The 21,962-nt window shown below is 39.5% G+C and overlaps 1 protein-coding gene across 2 annotated transcripts in view; it reads left to right on the top strand.

The window, feature by feature from the left end:
* HSD17B12 (hydroxysteroid 17-beta dehydrogenase 12) overlaps positions 1–21,962 on the top strand; it is an 89,558-nt gene that overhangs the window by 61,181 nt on the left and 6,415 nt on the right. For both annotated transcript variants that reach the window (XM_037394242.1, XM_037394243.1), the window contains exons 7-9: positions 9,243–9,277; positions 14,714–14,795; positions 19,690–19,755. In XM_037394242.1, the coding sequence (XP_037250139.1) occupies positions 9,243–9,277; positions 14,714–14,795; positions 19,690–19,755 (183 nt within the window). The remainder of the gene's footprint in view (positions 1–9,242; positions 9,278–14,713; positions 14,796–19,689; positions 19,756–21,962) is intronic.

The raw sequence follows: 21,962 nt of genomic DNA, 5'->3' as shown, positions 1-21,962 counted from the left end.
CTGTTGTGTAATTAAACAGTAGGCATGCCAGATGCTTACTGTTTTGGGGAGAGGAGCACATTAGAGATATGTACCATCTGTAAGTCACTTTTTCAGGAGAACCCATAGAATCAGAGAGTCATGGTAGGAAAAAATAATCTTAGGAAAAGCCTGTATGTTGTTTCACTTAATTTTTTTTTTTTAATGTAATCCTGTGACTGTTTAGTTCAGTACTTTAAGTCAATAATTCATCCTGGGGTGTAAGTGTGTTTAAAAAAAGTACTGCTAATATTGTCCCTTCTGGCCTGGTGAATAATGTGAAGTTTGGCGTGCATGAGAGCACAGGGTTGTTAAGCAAGGAGATGAAGCTCTGCTGAAAAGGTGGAGGTACAGGATAGGCAGAGCAGGTTTTGCTAGTACCCATTCAGACTTTGCTTACAGTATCTCCAGATCCTTGTCAGAGGTCTTGCATAGCCTTTCTAGTGTTACGTTCTGGAGCATTGCCATCCACTTCCTTGCCTTTTGGACCAAACTTCCTCATGCTGAAAAGGTAATGCCGCTTTCTCGGTAACCTGCACTATGTGCCATCAGCAACACCTCTGCTGGACAGCACAACTCCTCTGGCACGCACGTTCCAATACCTCCTCTTCAGTTCTGGCTGAAACGCTCATTAGGCTTGAAGTGGGAAAGTCAAGATATTCAGTACAGTTTGATATTCTGCAGAAATGTTAAGGTCTGGTTTTGTTGCCACAGGTGTAGGTGTTGTTGAAGGGTGACACACATCCCTTACCTTTTGACCCATTTTTCTTTGTTGGGCAGCTCGTTGGATTTCCTAGGGGATATGCAGCATGTAAGTAGGGATGCACTGAGAGAGAAGACCCCCATCTTCACCTTGCAGGATGAGTTATCAGCCTAGTTGGTCCTGCTGTTTACTAGTTCTCCCCAACTGTAAAGGAACTGACACTATGAAACTTGCCTTACTGTTAGAGAAGTTGTTTCCTGTCAGAGATCTTATATATGTGTCTTTCTCAAATCCTATTCCATGCTGCCTGCCCACCTCATACCCTTAGAGCACTGTTGGGTTCAGGATCACAGGACACCTGTGAACCCCATGTGTGATTTTGGGGCTCAGTCAGTCTGGCACGAAGTGTTGTGGTTACTGTGATCTGCCTTCAAAGCACTCTGTACACTGCTGAAGACAAGCTACGTAAAACTATGTAAACCATGTTGGAATATCACGTCTTGTAAAATCTGGTTAAAAAACCTGACCAAACACCCCTCTGCCCACCCCCCACCTCCACCCCCACCCCCCAACCACAGTAAATGCTGCTTAAGCTCTGTGGGAAATGTCACGTTTTTATGGTGATGTGCAGGAGTTAATCTGTTCTTCATGTCATATACAAATGAAGAAACGCCTTGGCTCTTGATGTTGCCATAAATAGAATGAAGAGGTTTTGTTTGTGGTATTTTCTCAGGAAAGCTTGAGACTTAATACAGCCTCATACAAGGTTTGAGTTGGCAGATAAATGAGGGAGAAGATGGGGTAATATGCAAAATTTGATGGTGCCTGTCACGGTCTCTTTTCAAGCTTCTGGAGGGATTGAAAAAGCAGAACTTTTCTTTAATGATTGGTGGAAGCAGGTCAGGTAACATGGGTGTTTATTATAATTTTTAAGTATTGTTACATTTTGAGACACAAACTAAATATATTTCTGACATTGAATAAAATACCAGGTCAAAAGCCCTGGGGGTTTTCCCTAACCAGCAAGTGTTGAAGAGCCAAAATTATAGTTGCTTTGTACAGTTTTCACGTATACTTCTTCTGTCAACTGCATCTTCTTGTGTCAATTCACCTTTGTATGCTGCAGCCTTTGATTTCACCTGCAAGAAACAATAAACTTGATTTGGCTCTTGGATTAATGTCCTGAAAGCAAGGATGCTAGACTAGCTGTCCAGTGTTAAAAAATGGCTAGGTGATGAGCATAGAGAGTAGCCTTGCATGCTTCAGGGAGTCTTTGCTCCTTTGGCAGCTGCAAAAGATACTTTGTATGTATGGAACAGCAAGTATGTTATTTCTGTTTGCAGCATCACAATATGCTAATTGCATTGGAGTGAGGCGTAAACTTGTGTTCTCTTGAAAAATGAGTAGGACTAAATAGTTGAGGGAGTACTGGCTTAGCGGTTGATTAAGCAAGTTGCTGAATTGGTTTGCAAGGTTTTATGTTGTGGGGGAATGTAAATTTTAGGCTTGCAGGCCAGGCTTTGATTGGAAAAGGGCATTAACAGAGGGAGAGGGGGAGAGTAAATTACACATACATATGTGCCTTGGTGTCTGTACTAATCTTTGCCTTGATCACCTTATTTATGTTTTATACCGAGTGTCAAATAAAAAGGGGATATAATAGGCCTACAAGATAGAGGATTTTTATCATCACTGTGTTTGAGAAGCTTATAATTTGCTTGTGACTTCAACATATATAAATATTTTGTGTTGAGCTGAGAGATCTAGTGTCAGCTGCCCCTTTAATGGAAGAGGAGCGAGAGGTGAATTGTATACCAGCTTGTAAATCCTAGGCAGGAACGGTTCTACTTACAAAGTCTGAAACTGAGTTTAGGGGGGAAAAACCCCCAACAACAAGACCCACAACCAATACAAGATTGAAGGAGGAAGAAGAAACTAGTGTATTTGAGAAAGAAGGGAAATATTCTTTTACAGACCTGTAAGTAGAAATAAGAAAAGCCTGGGGAGCAGTAACTCTGAAAGACAGTAGGAAATAACATCTCTCTCTCCAGTAAGTGTTCAGACAGGCCAGTGCAGCCTAGTACCGTGTCTGTAAAGGTACCTTACCAGGAATCAGATGATAGTTGTGTGTGCCCTGCTAGAACGTGATTTTGTATATTTACTGTGTGGGAGAGGATCACAGCAAGTGGAACATAAGTCTGAGGGAAGTAGCAACACTGACTTGTGAGAAAAGATCACTTTGTGTGTATTCTAGTCTAGTCGAGAGGTTTCTTCACATTTATATTCAAAGTCATAATCAGAGGAAGGTTGATGATTTAAGCCAAGTACCTAAGCTTGTAACAGAGAGGGACAAGTTGCCAACACTTGAAAGAGGAGCAAGTGTTCTGTGAAGGTGGTCATGAATGTCATTCAGGTGGTCCAGAGGGAGAAATTAAATCCTGCAGTTTCCAGCTTGCTGACTTTGAACCTGAGAGCATGATACACAGAAAGCTGGAACAAAGGAAATGTAGCTGCAATAAATACTTTTCAGCAATAGTCAGGTGAGCACTGGGGATTTTTCTTCAAAGTACAAGTAACTTGGGGAAATTTAGGAAATACTGGAGTTCTGTGACTCTCTGTAGATTCGGGGTTGAGACAAATATGTATTCCACATCTTGAAAAGAGAAAGTTCAGCCTTACTATTTGAGTAGTCTTTTTCCTATTTAAAGGGTAACAGGGGAAAAGATGCTGATTTTGAGAGCTTTCCCTTGTAAACTGTACTCTGGAAGTTTGTGGCTCTAAACAGGGAAAACCTTTCTTTCCTAAAACTGTTGCTCAAAGGAAAATCAGTAACAACGAACAGGGCTTGAAGCATGTTATGTTCGTAGTTCCTTTTGTATGCCCCCTTCTAGTCACTGACCTTGCCACATGGGTTACTCTGTGATTTTTCTGTTGGATTGACATCAGGTTCACCTGCCAGTTTTTCCAAATCTAAATCGTTCTTGTTCAGCTTGGGGTATGAGCTGCCTTAAGAAGTTACTTCAAGAGAGCCATTAAAAAAACCTTAATAGTAGATGCTGATAATAGGTTTCACAATCAGTTTAACTACCAGTGCTTAAGTACAGTTCCTTAGTTCTTCCAGAGTAAGGTCTGTGAGTTAGTGTTGCATGGGCACGGTGTCAGTTAACTGTTTGTTAAACAGCTAGTACACTTGAAAACTTGTGTGAATCCTCTGCCCAGGCACTACAAATTATCTTAGGATAGCAATTACTTTTTTTGTACAGGAATGGGTGCACCATGGGGAATTGCTGATCTTTAAAAAGTTCTGTTGCTTTGAGTTGTTATAATTTCACCTCAGATTTGTGAAAGACATCTGAGGGAAGCTTCTTAGCTGTGTGACAAAGTAGAAAACTTGTCCAAGTTCTCTAGCTTCATCCTTTGTTGTACTTGTGTTACCGAAATCTCGGAATGAAGAACTTATCGACACCAATGTGATGTAGATAAGCAGACACTTCTTTATTGACGGCCGGGTGCGTGAGCGAGTCCTCACGATCAACGCACACCAGGTCCCAAAATCAGATTCCATATATAGAACTTATTCATACATACTCATTAATTATTCATACATAATCATAACATTTCCTGTAAATCATTTACATACTCTCCTCCCATATCCGATTCTGCGCAGTAAAGGTTAGAAAGGTCCAGAAATGGGTCTGGGGTACGATTTGGGTAGGTGGTATATGAGTCGGTGGTCGCGATCTCCCCCTGCCGGAATTACCTTTTACTAAAGTTCACAGTTTCTTGGCAGGTAACTACAAGCTGTTCCAGTCAACTCTCCCCAGTTCCCATTAATCTCATATTCTGACATTTCAATACACCTCTGTGTACAGAAGACTGGTTAAATACAATGAAACCTTTCAACCCTAGAGTTATTACAATAGTTCTAGGCCCTTCTTCTAGCCTTGGTACAAGACGTACAAAAGATTCCATAACGTCTCTTATTGCGTAGATGCAAGTTTCCTATAAAATTTTTTTCCCTTATCCTTCTATATTTTAATTCTATTAAATGATTTTATAAAATCAATTAATTAATCAAATAAAATCAATCAATTTTAACTTATTAACAAATCGGTAACACTTGCATAAGTTTAATTATAGGTCATTATACATTTTGGAAGTGGAAAGAGTGAGTTGCAGTCATAATACCATACCATAGAATAATTTGTCTCTGAATACACAACTGTGGTATTAGATTCCTGGCTTTGTATATCAATTGTGTGGCCCGTAAGATGTGAAGGACAACTTTGATTATTTACCTCAGCTGTTCCTGCTGTGTTTTAGCAGTCTTGAGTGAATATCATTTGAAAGGTATTGAAAACTTTACAAATCATTATTCTTTCCCTAAGCTCCACTCCTGAGCTGTTGCTTGGACTGGAGTGAGAAAAGGCTACAACTCGGTGGTCACTAAGAATGGGAAATCTCTTTTCTGAAGAAAAACTGCTGGAAATAGATGGTTGTAACTTCTAACTATTAGTCCTCTAATAGGAGCTTTTAAGCGTAGCACCTGTGTTAGAACATAAAACTAGCTATATGGCTGTGCATTTTTGTATCTGCAAGTAGGTATCTGTGCTTCCTTAGACTACAAGTGGCTTTCCTTTTTCCAAAATTAGAAGGTAGAAGACAGCTCTGGTGAGGAAGAGTGGACAACCAGTGTTTGCCAGGCATGTAACAAATGCAGTTGCAGATAAATGGCCATCAAAAATTGATAGCTGCCTGTAAAAGACTAATGAAATGGTCTGTAATGAATTTCTACCTTAAGTTAGCCATTTGCTGTGAGCATCCTGGAACTTAGGAGCTCGACAGTTAGGTGTGAAAGATGTTCACTTAAAAACAATGTAGCCTTCTGAACCAAAGGAACTGTACCCCAAACTCTATGGTAGTTCACGTGTATTTATGAAATCATTGAAAAACAAACAAGCAAAAAAAACCCCTCAACAACTACTGCTTCATGGTTGTGTGCTGAACATAAATTTTTGCCAGACGATACAAAATATAAAAGCAAATTTCTCACAAGTGTGTGTGCGCGCACACACACACATGCGCACATGCATGTTTTCACTCTGCTCTAATGCAGGCTTTCAGAAAGAAAAACCAATTTGCTTTGGATAAGCTGGCAGTTTTCACATAGACCAGTGTCTGGCTACTTGTCTGAAATTACCTGAGCCTTCCGAGTTTTGGCAACATTCATGTTTTCAATGGCAGCACTGGTATTTTTGCGGAATGTAGTATTTGTTCAGAAAAATAGTTATGTGAAGGAAACCTAGGCGAGTTCAGTAACTATTAACTGAATGCACTCTTCTTAGGGTAGTTCCCAACCTCTCCTTCAGGTTTCCTGCCACTTTCTTCTTTATTAGGTTGCCTTCAGAGAAACAAACACCACCACAGAGTTCTCTGGCATCCCACATGTTAATTCCTATAGACTCAGATTTGCAGTGCCTTGGCATTTATGAAATACACCCTGTTACAGAACTGGCCATGTCTAAAAAAGACCTAGCTGAAATTTGGATTCTTTATCTGGGAGATAGTTATTCAATTGTGGACGTTTGTTGTTGAACTGCCTATTTCATAATGACATGTCTGAGATTATAGCTGTTGAAAATGAGAGTGTTAACCAGTTTGGTTATTTTAGTTAAAGGTCATGCAAGCGTGTATGGGTACTGTTAGCAGCAAAACTATTTTTGCCATAGATTGTTTTATTTGAATTAATGCTGGAAATATTTTATGTGTGTGTAAAGTGTATAAATTTGCCAGACCCGAATATGGCTGCAGAATGCCCTGCCAGCATTTTTCCAATAGTACTCTTGCACTGCTGGAACAGTCTGAGCGTGGACTTGGCTGGGTGAGGTGAGACTGACTCAGAGAGCTGCCTTCTGTTAGTTTGTTCTTTGGAAGAAATTATGTTTTTTCTGTGTATAAAGATACTGAATAGTCATACATCTCTTTTCACACATCACAAGATGTAAAAATACAGATAGGAAAAGCAGTTTTGCCCTATTCCACACATATTTTTTAAAAATTCCCTCAAAATATCAATTTTAGTTAAAAAAAAAAAAAAAATGGAAGTGATGTTGAGTATGAAATCCAGTTTCACCATCAGTGTTTTTTCTGTGAAGGTAAAAAAAAAAATTGATTGCCTGTCCAGCTGAACTTTAGAAACAGACTATTTAACACAGCTGGTGGTGAGAGACTTCTTGATTTCTACCTGAATGGTGTACCTGTTATTGTATATTGGCTGTCAATGGCTTTGTAGTTTTTATATTTATATAAGTCAAACAATTATTGTAGCATGTTTTTCTGTGCTCTTGTTTAGGTATCAATAGTAACCAGCAGGTTTGTGATACACTGTTAGAGCTGCTTGGTGGGTTGCAATTTGCATTTAGAACATGAATGCATTTGTGTGGATTTATGTCAAAGTTTCAAATATGGGGTTCCCTCTGCATTACAGTGGGTGATCCTGTACTGGGTTTTCAGACCATTTATGGGTTGCCTAAGGGAAGGCAGTTTCAGTCCGTGTCCATGTGTCAATCTACGGAGATGAAATGCAGCATTACACTGCCCTGAGAGGCAAGAAACGGCGTGCTGCCTTTTTGCCAAGGGATCTGTGGGAGAGATTGTAAAGCATGCACCAGGTAAAAGATCTAAAAGATCTGCCAGTCTAGAACTAGTCTTAAAATCAGCCCAAATCATTCTTTATTCTTTAACATTAAAATAAACAGTTGTTTCCACATCTCTTCTGAAGCATATGTGTAAGAAGCTTATGTATACTTAGACTTGATGTTAGAGGGTTTTTTGAAGTTGCATCAGATCTGTTTAACTTGGTGATGTTTACCAAATCTGAATACTTAGTCTAACTACTGGGGCAGTGCTGAGAGTTCAGAATGTCAACAGTTGACTTCATGAAAGTAAGGTCTGTTCAACTCCTGCCTGTGCAGTCCCTTATCAAAGCTGTCATGCAGTATGGCTGATGGCAGAACCTATTCTAAGTGAGAAATGCCAAAATACAAAATGCAGCTCTCTTCTACCATTTTCTTTGTGTGTCAACTGAAATTTTGTTTAGAAAAAAAAAAAAGGGGGGGGGGGGGGGCAAGAGGTATTCTCCTTTATTCCTGAAAGGGTATGTTTTGTAATTTCAAAATAAAAACAAACAAACAAAAAACCCCCAAAAACCCAAACCCAGACTCAGTCATATGTAAGGGCTACTGCAGTGGTGATGGTGTTATGAATAGCTTGCTACAGTAAGATTTGTTTCTTTGTAATAGAAGTGCTTATAGGTGTTTCGTACTCCCGTATATGCTGATTTCTTTTTTTATTACGAGTGTGTGTTTTTCCTCCCATACTACTCAAATGTTTCATGCTTTTAAGCTATCAAGGTAATTTGGTATCAGTGTGAGAACCATTACATTTTGGTGCTATGAGTACTTTATTACCCCCTGCTCACTGTGTTCTCAAGAACCTTGCTGGAATATCTTAAACGTGAGAAGTGGTAACAATTCATATTTCTTGTCTGATCAGTCTTTGGTGTCAGTGACATGACATTTATTAACAGGGTTGGTTGGGAACAGGGTGGTATTTGGCACAAGCTGAACTTCGACAACATTATTTCTTAAAGGCCGAAACTTTCTGGATTTAAATTGAATTTTAGGATGGTAGTAATTAGTATTAAAAAAAAATAAGTATTTCACACTAATTGAAAATTCATCGGTTTGGATCAATGCTCGATCTGTTTTTCATGTCAGAGCTGCTCTGTTTGCAACTGGGAAGCTTGTTTTAGGATTACTGCTCTGGAGAATCCCTCAGCCAGGTTGTAAATACATTTCTCAGAGTCAGAACGAAGGGAGGAGCTTCTAGAGCAGTGAGGAGGTTTGCTGGGCTACTTTCCTCATGGGGATGTAGTTTCTTCAGTGTGAAAACATCTGTGTAATCAGCAAAAAATGCTTTGGGGGTCTTAAATGTAGGTAACACAACATAGGAAACTCACATTCACTAGTTCTGTCCAATGCCCTTGCTGCTCCACGATTTATTTTTAACCTAAAATCAGCAGTTTGGTAAGCCTAGCTAAAATGCACTGGATCTTGTCTTGAGTCTTGGCATAGGTGATACATTTTGTCAATCTTGAGGAAGACAGATGCTTTTTGCGGGGAGAGAAAGATCATACGTGTACCATAGTACTCTGGTGGTTTAACGTTCTTTAGGGGCCACAAATGCTGCAGAGCGCCAAAGACTTTTTTTTTTTTTTATTTACTCTTATGCTGCTAGCTGTATGGGTTCACCAGATTCAGTGCACACACTACTTGACAGAGCCAAGTTATCCAGGTAGAATAAAAATAAACTGCCTACGCAAAGTATGCTCTCTGCTTCCCTGAGCCTTGGTTGGGGTGGAGGGGGTGGCAGCTGCTTCTGGGAGGAAGGGAGGTTTCCCTTGGTCTCTGGCTGTCTGGTGTCTGCATTCTGAGCCATCACGAATGTTTTCTTTTTGCAGATGACACGATTGGTGCTGCCCGGCATGCTGGAAAGGTGAGTCACGCTAACACTATCCAGACAAAGTCATCATTATTTATAGGGGAGAATCCTTTCTTGAAAAATTCATTACTGTGACTAATCAGCCTAGTCTCCATGTTTTAATGGCAGAGTAATGCCGGGTGAGTCACGCTGATGGTGCATGAATCATCAGACGGTGGAAGCCTTTTCCACTCGATTCCCTTTTTATTTTTCCTCTCCCTTCTCCACTGTTGTGGTGATTCCTTTTAGAACAGAATTAAAAAGCCCGTCTGACTCATCAGCACTAACTCAACAACCTGCTATTCTGAGGGGGCGGTTACAGTTGCTGGGAATAACCTTCTTAAGGCTATTTCTCTAAGTCATTGTAAGTAAAATGGATGCAAAGAATATGTTCTCATTATACAGTAGGAGGTATATTGAGGAAAGTCTGTGATCGTTGGGAAAAGTAGAATTGGAGACCAGCTCTTTAAAATAGGAGTTAATGCACACTACTGTCGCCATGGAAGATGCATACTGACTTCCTAGCTAGCTCCCAAGTGAAACTAAAAGGTGCAGTGTTTCCCCATAGTACCTCCAGGCTGTTTTCTAGCTGATGTTGACTGTCCCAGGCTGTTTGGGACATCAACACCACACCATTGTGGTACTAACCCCAGCTTGTGGGGGTCGCCCTACCTCAGGTCTGAACTATGCTCGCAACACTGAGGAAACCTGTGTAGAACCGTGCATGATAAGTCACTGGGGTATTGCCTCCAAACAAATACTGTAAGAGGAGCGTACGTGTGGGGCAAACCTCCAAATCTGACAAAAATTAAGGAAGAAGAAAAAAAGGTATTGTATCATCCCACTATATGGGAATCTCAATTGCAGATCAGGATTCAATTATTCAAGTGCTGCACAGATGCAGGGCAAACGTTTCACATCTAAACCAAAGTTTCTTCCTGAGTGCAAATAGTAAGAGCTAGTGGCCAGTGTGGGATTCAGTGTCTAGCATATCAGGGTGATGGCAAGCTTAGATTTTTAGTTAATCAAGAGATAAGTTTATTTCATGTAAAGAAACTTTAATTGGAAAAGAAAACCAAAGACAGAGCTCTGGGGAGGGGTGTAATGTTTCCCAGTAAAGCTGGAGTAGAGGATGAGGATTGTAGTACAGTAGGGGTAGCTACTCAGGGTTTGTAAGTCAAAAGTTATTTCTTGCTCACGTACTGTTATTGATAAAGGGACTTGCCTTTTGTGAAACCACCAGTCTTGAAAGATGCCAACATGAACAAAGCTATTCTGTTTCCAAAGGATTTAATATTGGTTTGTTATTAATTTTTGGAACTTTGAGGCTCTAACAATTTCTTGCCTCATTTGTTGTCTGAAGAAATATTATAGTTGTCCCTCTGGCAGAGTTGATCTCTTCAGCTGCTCAGGACAGAATGATGTATACTTTACTTACAGAATATCCTGCGTATGTTTTTCTGTTACATATTAACCTGGGTAAGATGGTTTGAATGAAAGGCAGCAAACGGGCATTGTGCTGACTTCTGGTTCTGGCTACCCTTGAGCGCACAGTCATGTTTCTTCTTACTTTTCCTAACTGTGATTACCTCAGGAATCTCATGGATAAATGTTCGAGAAACCTGGAAAAAAAAAGATTAATAGTGGTTAAAAAAACCTAAATAGTAGTACTCATCTTGAACTTTCCTGTGTGTGAGGAGCCACTTTAAATGAATGCTCCATTTGAATGAAGGCCTTGGTTTCCATCCCAGGGGAAAATATTTGAAAAAGCTTCCATTTTATGTTTGGTTTTGTGAAGTCCGTTGAGTTTGCAGTGCACAGAAGCAATGTCTGCAGCTGCCAACTTCTGCATAGTCATAGCTCACAGGCCATTAACGCCGCTCAGAGTGGGTAACCACAGGAGGACATGAATGTCCAGCGAATCCACGGGCATGAATGAACAGTAGCTGTACTCGGCTGCTCTTTGGGTGAACCGTAAACTTCTCATGTGGGACCATGGGTCAGGAAAAAGGGCTCCAGGCTCTAGAATAAAACTAGACTAGGAATCCCATCGTTATTCCTCACTTGTTCAAGAAGGATAGCGTGTCAAGTAGATGGATATGATGTAGCACACTATAGCATCTTGCAGCTAGCTATAGTGTGTACTTTTACATATTTGAATGTTGGATTTATAGCAATATATTACAAGACAAATACAGAAATAGACTAGACTGTACATGCTTTGCAACCAGGTCTGTTAAGGAGAAGACATAAGTACATCTTGGTGTGTCTTTGACTTTTGACTTCTTATTCATAATAAATATAGCGGCATTAGATGAATGCCACTTCTGGTAATGGCATTTAGATTCTCTGCTTTGGCTCCTCTCCTGTGCTCTGAACACTTAAAGTGACAGTTTATAATCTGCAGCTTCCTATTGTTCCTCTGTAAATTTTCAGGTACTGTCTTAAGGTGGGAGACTCAGACAACTGAAAATTGGAGCTTGATGTCTTCGGGAACAAAAAACCCACCACCAACAAAAATCAGTTGACTGTTTCTAGACAAATATCAGACTATGGTATTTATTGCCAGGGAAGTAGCAAGTGCATAATTACATTACAGAGGAAGCTTGCTCTTTCCACTTGTGCAGCTGGAGCAGGCGCTGGTTGCCACAGCAACAGGGAGATGGCTAAATATAGCCTCCCGGTGCTGGACCACTTTAAGGTAGAATGATGGGGAGGTGTGAGGGTGTGGGCCTGGCTCTCTTCATCTTAACCAACTTTTTTTTTTTTTTTTTTTCCTATTAACTGCATAGTAGAGTTGGATGGAGCTAAAATTTCTTTTTGCTGCACCAATGCTCCCTTAGTTCTTCAGATCCCTCCCTAAAAACATTTCGGCAATTCCTCTAAGAAGGAAGATTGTAATTGAAGTAATTGGAAGCATTCCCCCTAGATGCGTGTTTCTCAGTTTCCTTTTATCTGGAGGTTTTAAGTTATGAGCTTTTAAGGCTGGGACTCTTTTCTTTGTAAAGAAAAAATACAAACCACAAAACCCACAGTGGCATTGACTGCTTCAAAGAGACCAATACGTGGAGCTTCTGCAAGGAGCTGCTATTAATTTGTTGTGTTTCCAAGAAGATTTTCTTCACTGGGTCAGACCACTAATTCACTGCACTTAAATGACAGTCACTACTCCTGCTGGAAAGTTGCAGTCTAGCCAGATGCTGAGTTCTTTACAGCCTGAATACCAGCCTCTCTTCTAAAGCCTCTGTTTATAAGTGTGAGGCTCCTGCTTATCCATATAAATGCTTACTTTTTTTTAATCCCGTTAAGCTTTTGTCCTGAATTAAGTTTTGTGGCAAGTACTCCTGTAGTCTGAATATGGGAAGAACACTTCCTTTTATTGGATCTAAATTTTCAGTCTTTCATTTAAATAAATGTCATCTTTCTTTTCTATTCTGAGAGGATATATCAAGATCTTAATCTTTGTCATTCGTTAGCCTGTATACTTTTATCATGGCTGCTTTTAGTAGTCTATTAAATGGCAGTATTGAGCCAGTCTTTTCACCCCATCGATGTATCAGTTTCTTCTTATTTCTTCTCCCCTTTCCTAAATCATCAGGTTCTTAATATTTCTGCCTAATATTTGGAGGGATAAAAGTGTTCTGTAGACTTTATTACAGGATTTCAGTGGTTGTGGATCTGTCCCTGCCATCTCCACCACCCTGTTCTTTGGCTGGTTTTGGTGACTGCTGCACAAAACAAGAACTCCTTGTGAACTTTGTTCAGGTTTTCCAGGGAACGCATACTTGATTTAGAGTCCTGCAAAGTTTGTGGTTAATTCACGTGGTTTTCTTTAGTATGCGTTGTTGGTTTTGTTAATATTGATTTTTCATCTGCCATTCTGTAGTCCGTTCACATAGCAGTCTGAGCTGTTTGAAAAGTTATATACTATTCTCCAATATTCTTATAGTATTCTGCAATCTGGTAATCTCTTAAAAACTGCATGAATACTCATTTCCCTGCTAATCCCCATTTGAGCTCATGAATAAATATCACAAGTACCACCTGTCTTTATATGAAAATCTTCTGGCATCCACTGTTAACCTTTTGCTGTCGTGAAAATTCATGATTAATTCGTGGTCTTACTTTCTCCAAACTACATATTTTGATCCATGTTGCTACTTTATTTCATCAACCAAGCCTTGCAGGTAATTCCTGAAAAATGCAACAAACTTTGGCAAAGGTGGTTGAAATCCTGAATGACTGGAATGATTTTCTGTCGCATTAGCCATCTCATTTCTAGAGATGATTTAAAACCTGATTTAATTCACAGTGGTATGGCAGAAGCCATGTTGGTTTGAATCTGTAGTCATGATTTTCAAAGACTTATAACATTTTTATTTTTAATGGTCACTTACTCAACTGTTTTAAGATGGTTACTTAAATTGTTGTGACAGCAGCGGCATAGGGTATATCTAGATGAAAAAATATGATGAGAAACTCAATGTGAATCTGCAGGAGTTGAGCTGCGTGATGCCTACCTGCGTGAACATTCTCGCTCTGCACTAAACACGGCATACTTAGTGTGTTCAGGTAAACCAGCTTGAACTTACTACAGGGTAAGAAGCAGCTGAGATTTTACTGTGTTGGACTGTCTGGTAGCACCTACTAACAGCATACTTGCCCTAATTTGCCTGAAGCTTTTAAAACTAATTCTTTCTATTTAGCACTAAATTATATGCCTGGTTTTGTAGGTAAAACTAGTCTCAGAAAGACATGCGCAAAATTGGGTTGGGAAACCCAGGAGTCTTGCTTTCTGTCCTACCTGCACATACTTTAGCAGTGCTTGGCAGAGCAGGTAGTAGCTAATTTCAGACTGGTACCCTTCCTGAAATATTACTGTGGAATACCTTCAGCGTTACTGTAATACAGATGTAAAACAACTCTCATTTTCTGTAATCATCCACTGAATATCTTCCATACAATAGTAAAATACTTATGTATTTGAGCAGTAGGTTCAGATGCTTCCTGTCTTGAAGATCTGTTATGAAGTAACATTCAGAAAATGAAAGGGATTATCAAAGTGTAAACTATACAACAAACTTGTGTTGCCATTTCTGCCACCTTAGCCTGGGATGTAGAAGTTGCCTTTTGGACTTGTGCCAGCTTCACTCAGTCAGTTTTGCATAGTTTATCCCAGTGTGTGTGTAATATATATATGTATGGAGCTTGATTATCTTGCTGTATTGACCTTGGAGTTGTTCCTGATTGGTTGATAGCAGCTGCTTGAATACTTATAATTGTGCTTAAAGTCATATTTGTAAACTTCAATTTAGGATTTGGTTGGGTTTTTTAAACAGATCTTAATCTCAGTTGCATCCCAAAGGTTTTCTTTAGGCTTGTAGTACTTTTCCAAAACGCGAAAAGAAGTTCCTTCTATTTCATGGTAATATATCTTTGCTGCCTTTTCAGATCAAAAGGAGTAATCCTGAATATCTCCTCAGCTGCTGGGATGTATCCAACTCCACTACTGACTCTTTACTCTGCAACTAAGGTAAGTGTTCTTTTCCACACTGAAATTGAGTGTCAAACATAAGCCAACATTACAGGAATAAATGTTTTGGTGTCCATCTAGTGGTGCTTTCATGAACTAAGGACTGAGTTTGTAACTTAAATTTTTCCAATAGTGGAAGCTGGAAGCCTGAGATTAAAATGAGTGCAAGCATTTACTAGCAGGGAAATGACTCTTTTCTATGTTTCATGTTTCATGCATTCTGCTTTTACATGGGAAAGGATCTAGTGTACCAAGCAAGCTTAGTGTGAGGTTGAGAAAGGACATTGACAAAGTTTAACACACTTTCTTATTTTGACTTTGAAACTCTTTAATCTTACTGAAGATGTGTATCTTCAATATATATACACATATATATTGAGGTAGGACTTTTCTGGTGCTTGCTGGAAGCAAACATTTGTCTTTTTTTTTTTTTTTTTATTAGTTGCCTTAAGTTTAGCATTTCAGGTAAGAGAAAGGATAGAGCTCTAGGGCCTTGCCACTACCAAGTAGTCAACTCCCCTTGAACTTCTGACCACACCTCCTGCTAATGTAGTCCAGTATGTCATTTAATGTTCTTGCAGTGAGTGGATTATTGGCTTATTCTCTCCCTGGTAGCCACAATAAATTCCAGGTTCTTTGCAGCAGGGCTGCTACTCAACCAAAATTAAGGCATGACATTATCCCACTCTGTATGCAGAAGTTTGCACTTCACTCAGTGCCAGTCAAGAAATCTCATGATGTTTAACGATAATCAAGTTTATCAGGGTCTCTGGACTGAAGATCTGTCATGTCAGCTATTCCATCTAATGTCATCTGCAAGTTTGCTGAGGGTGTGCTCTGTGTCATCTAGGTCACTGACAGGAGATACCAAAGAATATGGGCCTTCGTATTGATCTGCAGGGTTGTCTGCCTGTTATCAGCCAGGTGTCAAGCTATTAATCATGGCCCTTTGAGCCTGGTGGTCCAGCCAGCTTTGTCTGGCCAGCAGTTTGTCATTTCAACACATATCTGCTTGACTTCCAAATGAGAATGCTGCAAAAGATGGTGTCAAAAGCTTTACTGAAGTAGAAATATATCTGTATATACACACACATACAGTTTATATATATTAAAAATCTGTTTCCCTCAGCATCAAAGCTAGTTTACTCCACTGTAGAAAGCAATTTGCTGTTGGTAAATCTGTGTTCACTGTTTTTGGTGTACCTTCTTGACCTTTATGTGCTCGGAAATGAATTCCAAGAGGGCTCTATGTTTTTTCCACAAACTGAGTTAAAGCTGACTGTATCATTCTTGCCTTTTCAAGGAGGGATATGTTAGCTCTCTTCCAACTGTCAAAGACCTCCCCTAGTTTCCATGGTTTTTCAGATATCATAGGCAGCAGACCTGTATACATATGGACTACTTCTTCCAGCACTCTTGAGTAAATCTGTGGTGGCTCCACAGATTTGAATGCATCCAGCTTCTCTGAGTAGTCCCTAAATTGTTGCTGCCTGTGCCTTTCATTAAATAAACTGGTGCATGCAGAAGCCTGTGAGGAGGCTTTGGCTGTGCAAAGGCAAAAGAAGTGTTGAATACCTTAATGTTTTTCTACCCTTTATCTCTAGTTTTCTCCATGATTCATCAGACCCCCATTTCTCCAAAACTCCTCCTGAAACTAGTGTGCCTGTAGGATCCTTTACTGCTACTTTGTGTTTTTTGCTAGTCTTTTCCTAGTTTAGGTTTTGTGTTTCTCCTCTGTTACTTCTCCTTGTTTCTGTCTGTCATGCTCCTTTTAGTTCATCAACAAACCCCCCACTTGGTCAGACACTCCTCCTTTTACTGAAATTTCCAGTTGTCTTCCACATACAGGCTGGTTTATTTTACCAGTTCATAAGTTACTACTCTAGATCTACATTTCATTTTAGATTTATCTGCTCTGGTTTCTGTTTCTGTCACTGGGACAGTTTTGTCTTGCTGCAGCTGGTCTTATTTTTTTCCAGAGATACTTATAGGGGTTTCTAAAACGTTCCCCTATAAGATCTCCAGCTAATGCCTTAAAGACAGAATACAGGTATGCAGTATGGAACTGAAGTGTACGTGATAAAACCAAATCCAAGAGACATTTCCAGTGGTATTAAAGCAGTATGGCACCACAGCTTTTTCAGGTACACCTGGTAATTACCTTAAAGAGTTCAAGGATTTAGGAGTTGAAGCAGAACCTTGACTGGGTGAAGAGGCCTTCAATAGTGTCATTCATGTCAGAACAGACTTGTTTTCTCTAGACTCTCAGTAATGTCTTCGTATTTCTAGGAAGGAATTGATGCACGCTACTTTATTCATACTAAAGGAGGGGATACTGAGGTTTAGAAATCAGGAAAGCCTGAGTTAGTTTTAGCTGGCAAAATTTGCTCTTGAAATAGCTGTTTCCTGAGAGAACAGTTCTTTGTTTTAATATAAAAGGTCACTTCCATTGTGGCAGTGCCTTCAGCTTTATGGAATGAATGAGCTTCTGATTTTAGTGATAATATGCCTTACACTTCTTTGGTTAGTCTTTTTCAACGAGAATCTCAAATATTTCTTCCCCCCCCCCAAAAAAAAAAACCAAAAACAAACCCAAAAAACCCCAACTCAATTGCAGGTTAAGTAATCTGCCGATTATCAGCACTGCTTATCTTCTACCACAGCAAGATTAGTAAGCATGAAAGTGACTCTCCTAATACAGCTATAGAAAGACTGTATCTGCAGTTTCTAGGGTTTTTTCCTCATCTATATAGAGGGGGCTTTAAAGCATAGTATCCTTCAAGTCTTAAGTAAATGGCTTTGGCTAATTATCAGGAAGAGACTCAGTTCAACTCTTTAACCTTCCTGTGGGGAATTGCCTAGTTTACAATGAAATGAGAAACTTATAAAGAAATCATAGCCCTATTTTTTTTGACATGTTTACCTATCTATTTGTGTTAATACTAATGAGAAGTGAAATACAGTATCTTTTTTCTTCCCCATGTCTTTAGTATTTGGGTTTGTTATGGGATATACAAGGAAAATAAATTTTCTTGCATGCAATGCTTATCTGCTTATTCAGAAGATGTTTACTTAGTGTTCTTAAGATGGTTTTAAGTTAAAGATTGTTGGGGAGCATGAGCATCTGAAGATAGAAAACCCAACTTGTCTTGAAATACAGTTCTGCAAGAAGAAAACCTCTAAAGCTTACTTGGATACTGGAAGTTGCTTTTTCTTCTCATATAAAATGAACATTCTCTTTATTGCAACCCTTTTGCAACTGGTAGGGATGACAGTCTTTATACTGTTTCTCCGTATTTGGAGCAGTAACTGATTTTGGGACTCTTGTCATGTAGAAATATTTAGAGATTTGAATGATCACAGCACTTTGATTAACACAATATAGGTTTTTTATTTATTTTCAATAGATTATGATATACTCTGTGCAGTTATCACACATGCATCTGGCAAATGTGTTCAGGGACTATACTGAACTACTTGCATGTCTATGCAAGTGCCTTATTGTTGCAATAAGATGGCTAGCTCACTTGAATCATTTCTGCTAGACCAGACTTTCAGAGTCTTGTTCATGTTGAGTACTGAATTTCATTAAGAACTTATGCTTGGGGGAAAGGGGAAAGGAAAGAACAGCTGGACAGAAGATTTTTTTTTTTTTTAAATGAGCCTCCTACCTTGTACATGCAATTTGAAGAATAAAAAGACCTATCTGCTATGCAGCAAAATCTCATTTTTCCTTTCCTATCTTGTGTATGTAGAGAAATAGCCCAGCAGTGTGGGAGTGTTTCTGTTGCTTCTTGTATAGACTGAGTTCAGTGGGATGACCTTGGTAGGAAAAACAATGGGCACTGTAAACTTGAAGTGCTACTTTCAGTTAGGACTTGTGTGAATCCACTGGTGACATGGTGACCAAAGGAAGACTGTATTGCAGGTGCAATACTACAGCTTTGCTGTTTGTTTTGAAACTGGTCAGAAGCAATGCTTCGTAAATACTTGAATTAATTTAGTATTCATTTTAGCTTCAAGCATGGATAAGAGTTTTAATTCCTTCAGCTGAAGGTACTCCATTCATCCTACATAGCTGTACTGTTTCACTAAAACAAGAAACCATAGCAGAACCTGATATTTTGTCTCACTGAACTGCAGGAGGGAAGAGTGGAAAGGTGGTTTAGAAGAGCTCGGGGAAGGGGAATCTATGCTGGTTTGAACTGCTGAGTAGCCTTGGGTTATTAGGACAACACTTCCTTGGCATGGTCGTGGAGGCAGCTGTATCAGATGTGAGGGCATCTTGAAGGCAGATACTAGCATCCACCTTTTAAGCCCTTTCGCTTCTTTCTTTAAACTTAGTCTTGCAATTTCTAAAACTTCAAGAAGTTTGGAACAGAATCTGTGGAGGTGGACTTTAGGAATAGGAAGAAGTATCACCATAGGGTAGCACTTCTCAAAAGTGTAAAGGCAGAAGACAAAAGTATTTAAGCAGTGTGTTTTAAAAACCACACACAAGAGAAACCCTACTTAAATCACTCCTTAAAAAAACCCTAAACCAAACCAAAAAACCCAAACCAACATCTAAGGAGATAAAATAAGACTTTGTATGTTCACTACTTCCTTTATTAACTAGGCTTTGTGTAACCAATCTAGTTCCTATTCCTTCTAAATGCAAAAGGATTTTATTTGTTTAGATTGAGCCTCACTTCTGTAAAAATACTTTGTAAGCATAGGGTTTCTATTCAGATGGTGTTGCTCTAATATGCAAAGTTTCTTCGAAAACCTAAGGTTTTTCACTTTGCAAATAGGAACTTTAAATAGTAATTCCAATATGCTTACAAAACCCTGCAAACTATAGTTTCCATTTTAATGTGTGGCATGCTGTGCGTTTCCCTTCTTTTCTCTCTAGGCTTTTGTGGATTACTTCTCCCAAGGCCTCCATGCAGAATATAAGAGCAAGGGCATCATTGTGCAGGTGAGTAGAGTTTGTTTCATGTAACTGTGGTTACCACAGCAACATTGGTGTCTTGGTAACAAAAGGGAATCAGCATATTCTCTATTCATGAATATGTGACACAGATTAAGGATAAGGATTTCCTTTGATCCCATTAGCAGCTTTCTTAAGTTACTCTGAAACAGTGTGTCTTGAAGCAACAAAAACATAGTTTGGTTTTGTGGGTGGTTTTGGGTCTTTTAGCTGACGGTGGTAATTAAACATTTAAGTATAAAATGTTCTGTAAAGTCGTGTGCAACTCAGTAGAATACATCTTTATACAACGTCATCTACGGAAATGCACTTTTTTTGGAGGGCATTTGTTAGACATTCAATGGGTAACTGCTCAAAAGACTAGAATAGTTGCAGTCCCTGCAGTGTCACTGAATCAACTGCTAGTGTAAGCACAGTAGCAAGAACAAACAAAAGCCCCAAAGACCCTTTGTATGTAATGGCCTGATTTAATTTTCTTAGTACCAGGCTTCCACATTACTAATGAGTCTTGACTTTTTTTTCCCCTCATTTGTTTACATTCCATGATTTCAGTTATTTTTTTGATGGGACATAAAAGCAAACCAAGCCAATCTCTCACAGCTTTATTGGATTTTGCTTTAATATCACTTCTCACATACTTTTAGTGTTTGCTTCCAAAACATGGCCAAAGCTGGAACTTCAAGCTACAAACACTGAATTTTTCACTTCTTGTTGTACCTGCTAACTCTCCAGAGCCATAATTGGTTTGATAAAGGTGGTGTAAGATCCTATCTGTACTGTGAAGGCAGTGGTTTATTTTTTTTAAATTCACTTAGGGACCTTCTTCCAAACAGGATTAGCCTATGTCCACACCTGGCATTCCCCTGTTCTGTATGGTGGTTCTCAAAACCACCTGAACTCCAAGCGCCCTATGAGGAGCATGGCACAAAGTTGCCTGCCTTATTTGTGTAATCACTAAACATGAGAGCACAACTTTTGTTAATGGCTAAAACCATAGAGAAGTTCTTAACAACTTAAGACTATGTTACCTTTTTGATGTGCTACATTTTTTTTTACCTCTTTAAGCATACTTAAAAAACAAGAACTTATCACCAGGAAATGTCCTGCAGTTTTGTGTCCAGATGTTTAGTCCCAGATGTTTGTTACGATGTCCTGTCCCAGTTCCTGAGAGAGGATTGTGCTAAGAAAAAGAGGCAATTGCTGTGCGAGCTATTCCCATGTAGTCATTGACCCTTTAATGGGAACCTCGTTTAAACCTAGATTTAAACCTTATACTAAACATCTTAAGGGATGTTGTTTATTTTGGGCTCTCTTGGCAGTGGAGAGAAACCTAGCAAAGGTGGTTCGTGAAAGCATGCTAACTGCTGCTGTAGACCTTGAGGATAGACTAGATGATGTTAGTTTTACACTGGTAACAGATTCTAACTTGCTGTAGTGCTCCCAAAGCATGCTTTCTCCTCAGAGTGCTTGATGCTGTGCCCTCGCACCCTGGGGTGTATGTCAGCTAAACCAACGGCAGCAATGCAGGATGCATGAAAAGGGAGCACTCTGAGCAAGTGCAACAGGTTCAGTGTACAGGGTGGTTTGTGTGTGTTCTCAGTTCTTGAAGTGGTTGAAGCTGCAGCAGTGTTTAGTGTTTTATGTCTCCTTGTCACTTTCTCTTCTCACAGGGCTTTCCAAGTCTTTCCCTGGCTTCAGCCTCAAATGGTCCTGCAACGGGTCAATTTTTACCATACTGCCAAGTTCCTTACAGCTTTCTTTTCACTTTCACTCTTCTGTATTGCTTCTGTCTCCTTAGTGTGTTTCAGATTGTATTGCAGATTTAGCTTCATTATCAGACAGCTGTTTTTCTGATCAGTTTCATCTACATGCAGCATGGCCCTCTTGTAGTCTGTGGTCACAGTCTCCAAATGAGACTAAAGAAACCGGTAAGACTATTTCTCTTGTCTACATCAATAATATGAAGTCTTCTGGTAGGATTTCTTCCCTGCTTAAGCCAACCTACAAACTGCGAGGCACAGGCTGCTTCACTGGCAGTAGAGCTGGGTGTGATTTTCTTTTTGCGTGTTGCAGTACGATGTCTAAGCTCTTTCTCTGTTTTGTTGTGTTTTCTCAGGTAGAGCTGCTGATGGTTACCTCAGTGTTGAGAGTATTTAGAGACAGGTGCTTGCAGGAGAGATAAGTGTTACATCTTT

Source organism: Falco rusticolus, chromosome 7 (genome assembly GCF_015220075.1).
Source record: "Falco rusticolus isolate bFalRus1 chromosome 7, bFalRus1.pri, whole genome shotgun sequence".
NCBI classification, from domain to species: Eukaryota; Metazoa; Chordata; class Aves; order Falconiformes; family Falconidae; genus Falco; species Falco rusticolus.
Note: the sequence above shows the minus strand (reverse complement) of the source record. Positions and strands in the feature narration are given on the sequence as shown.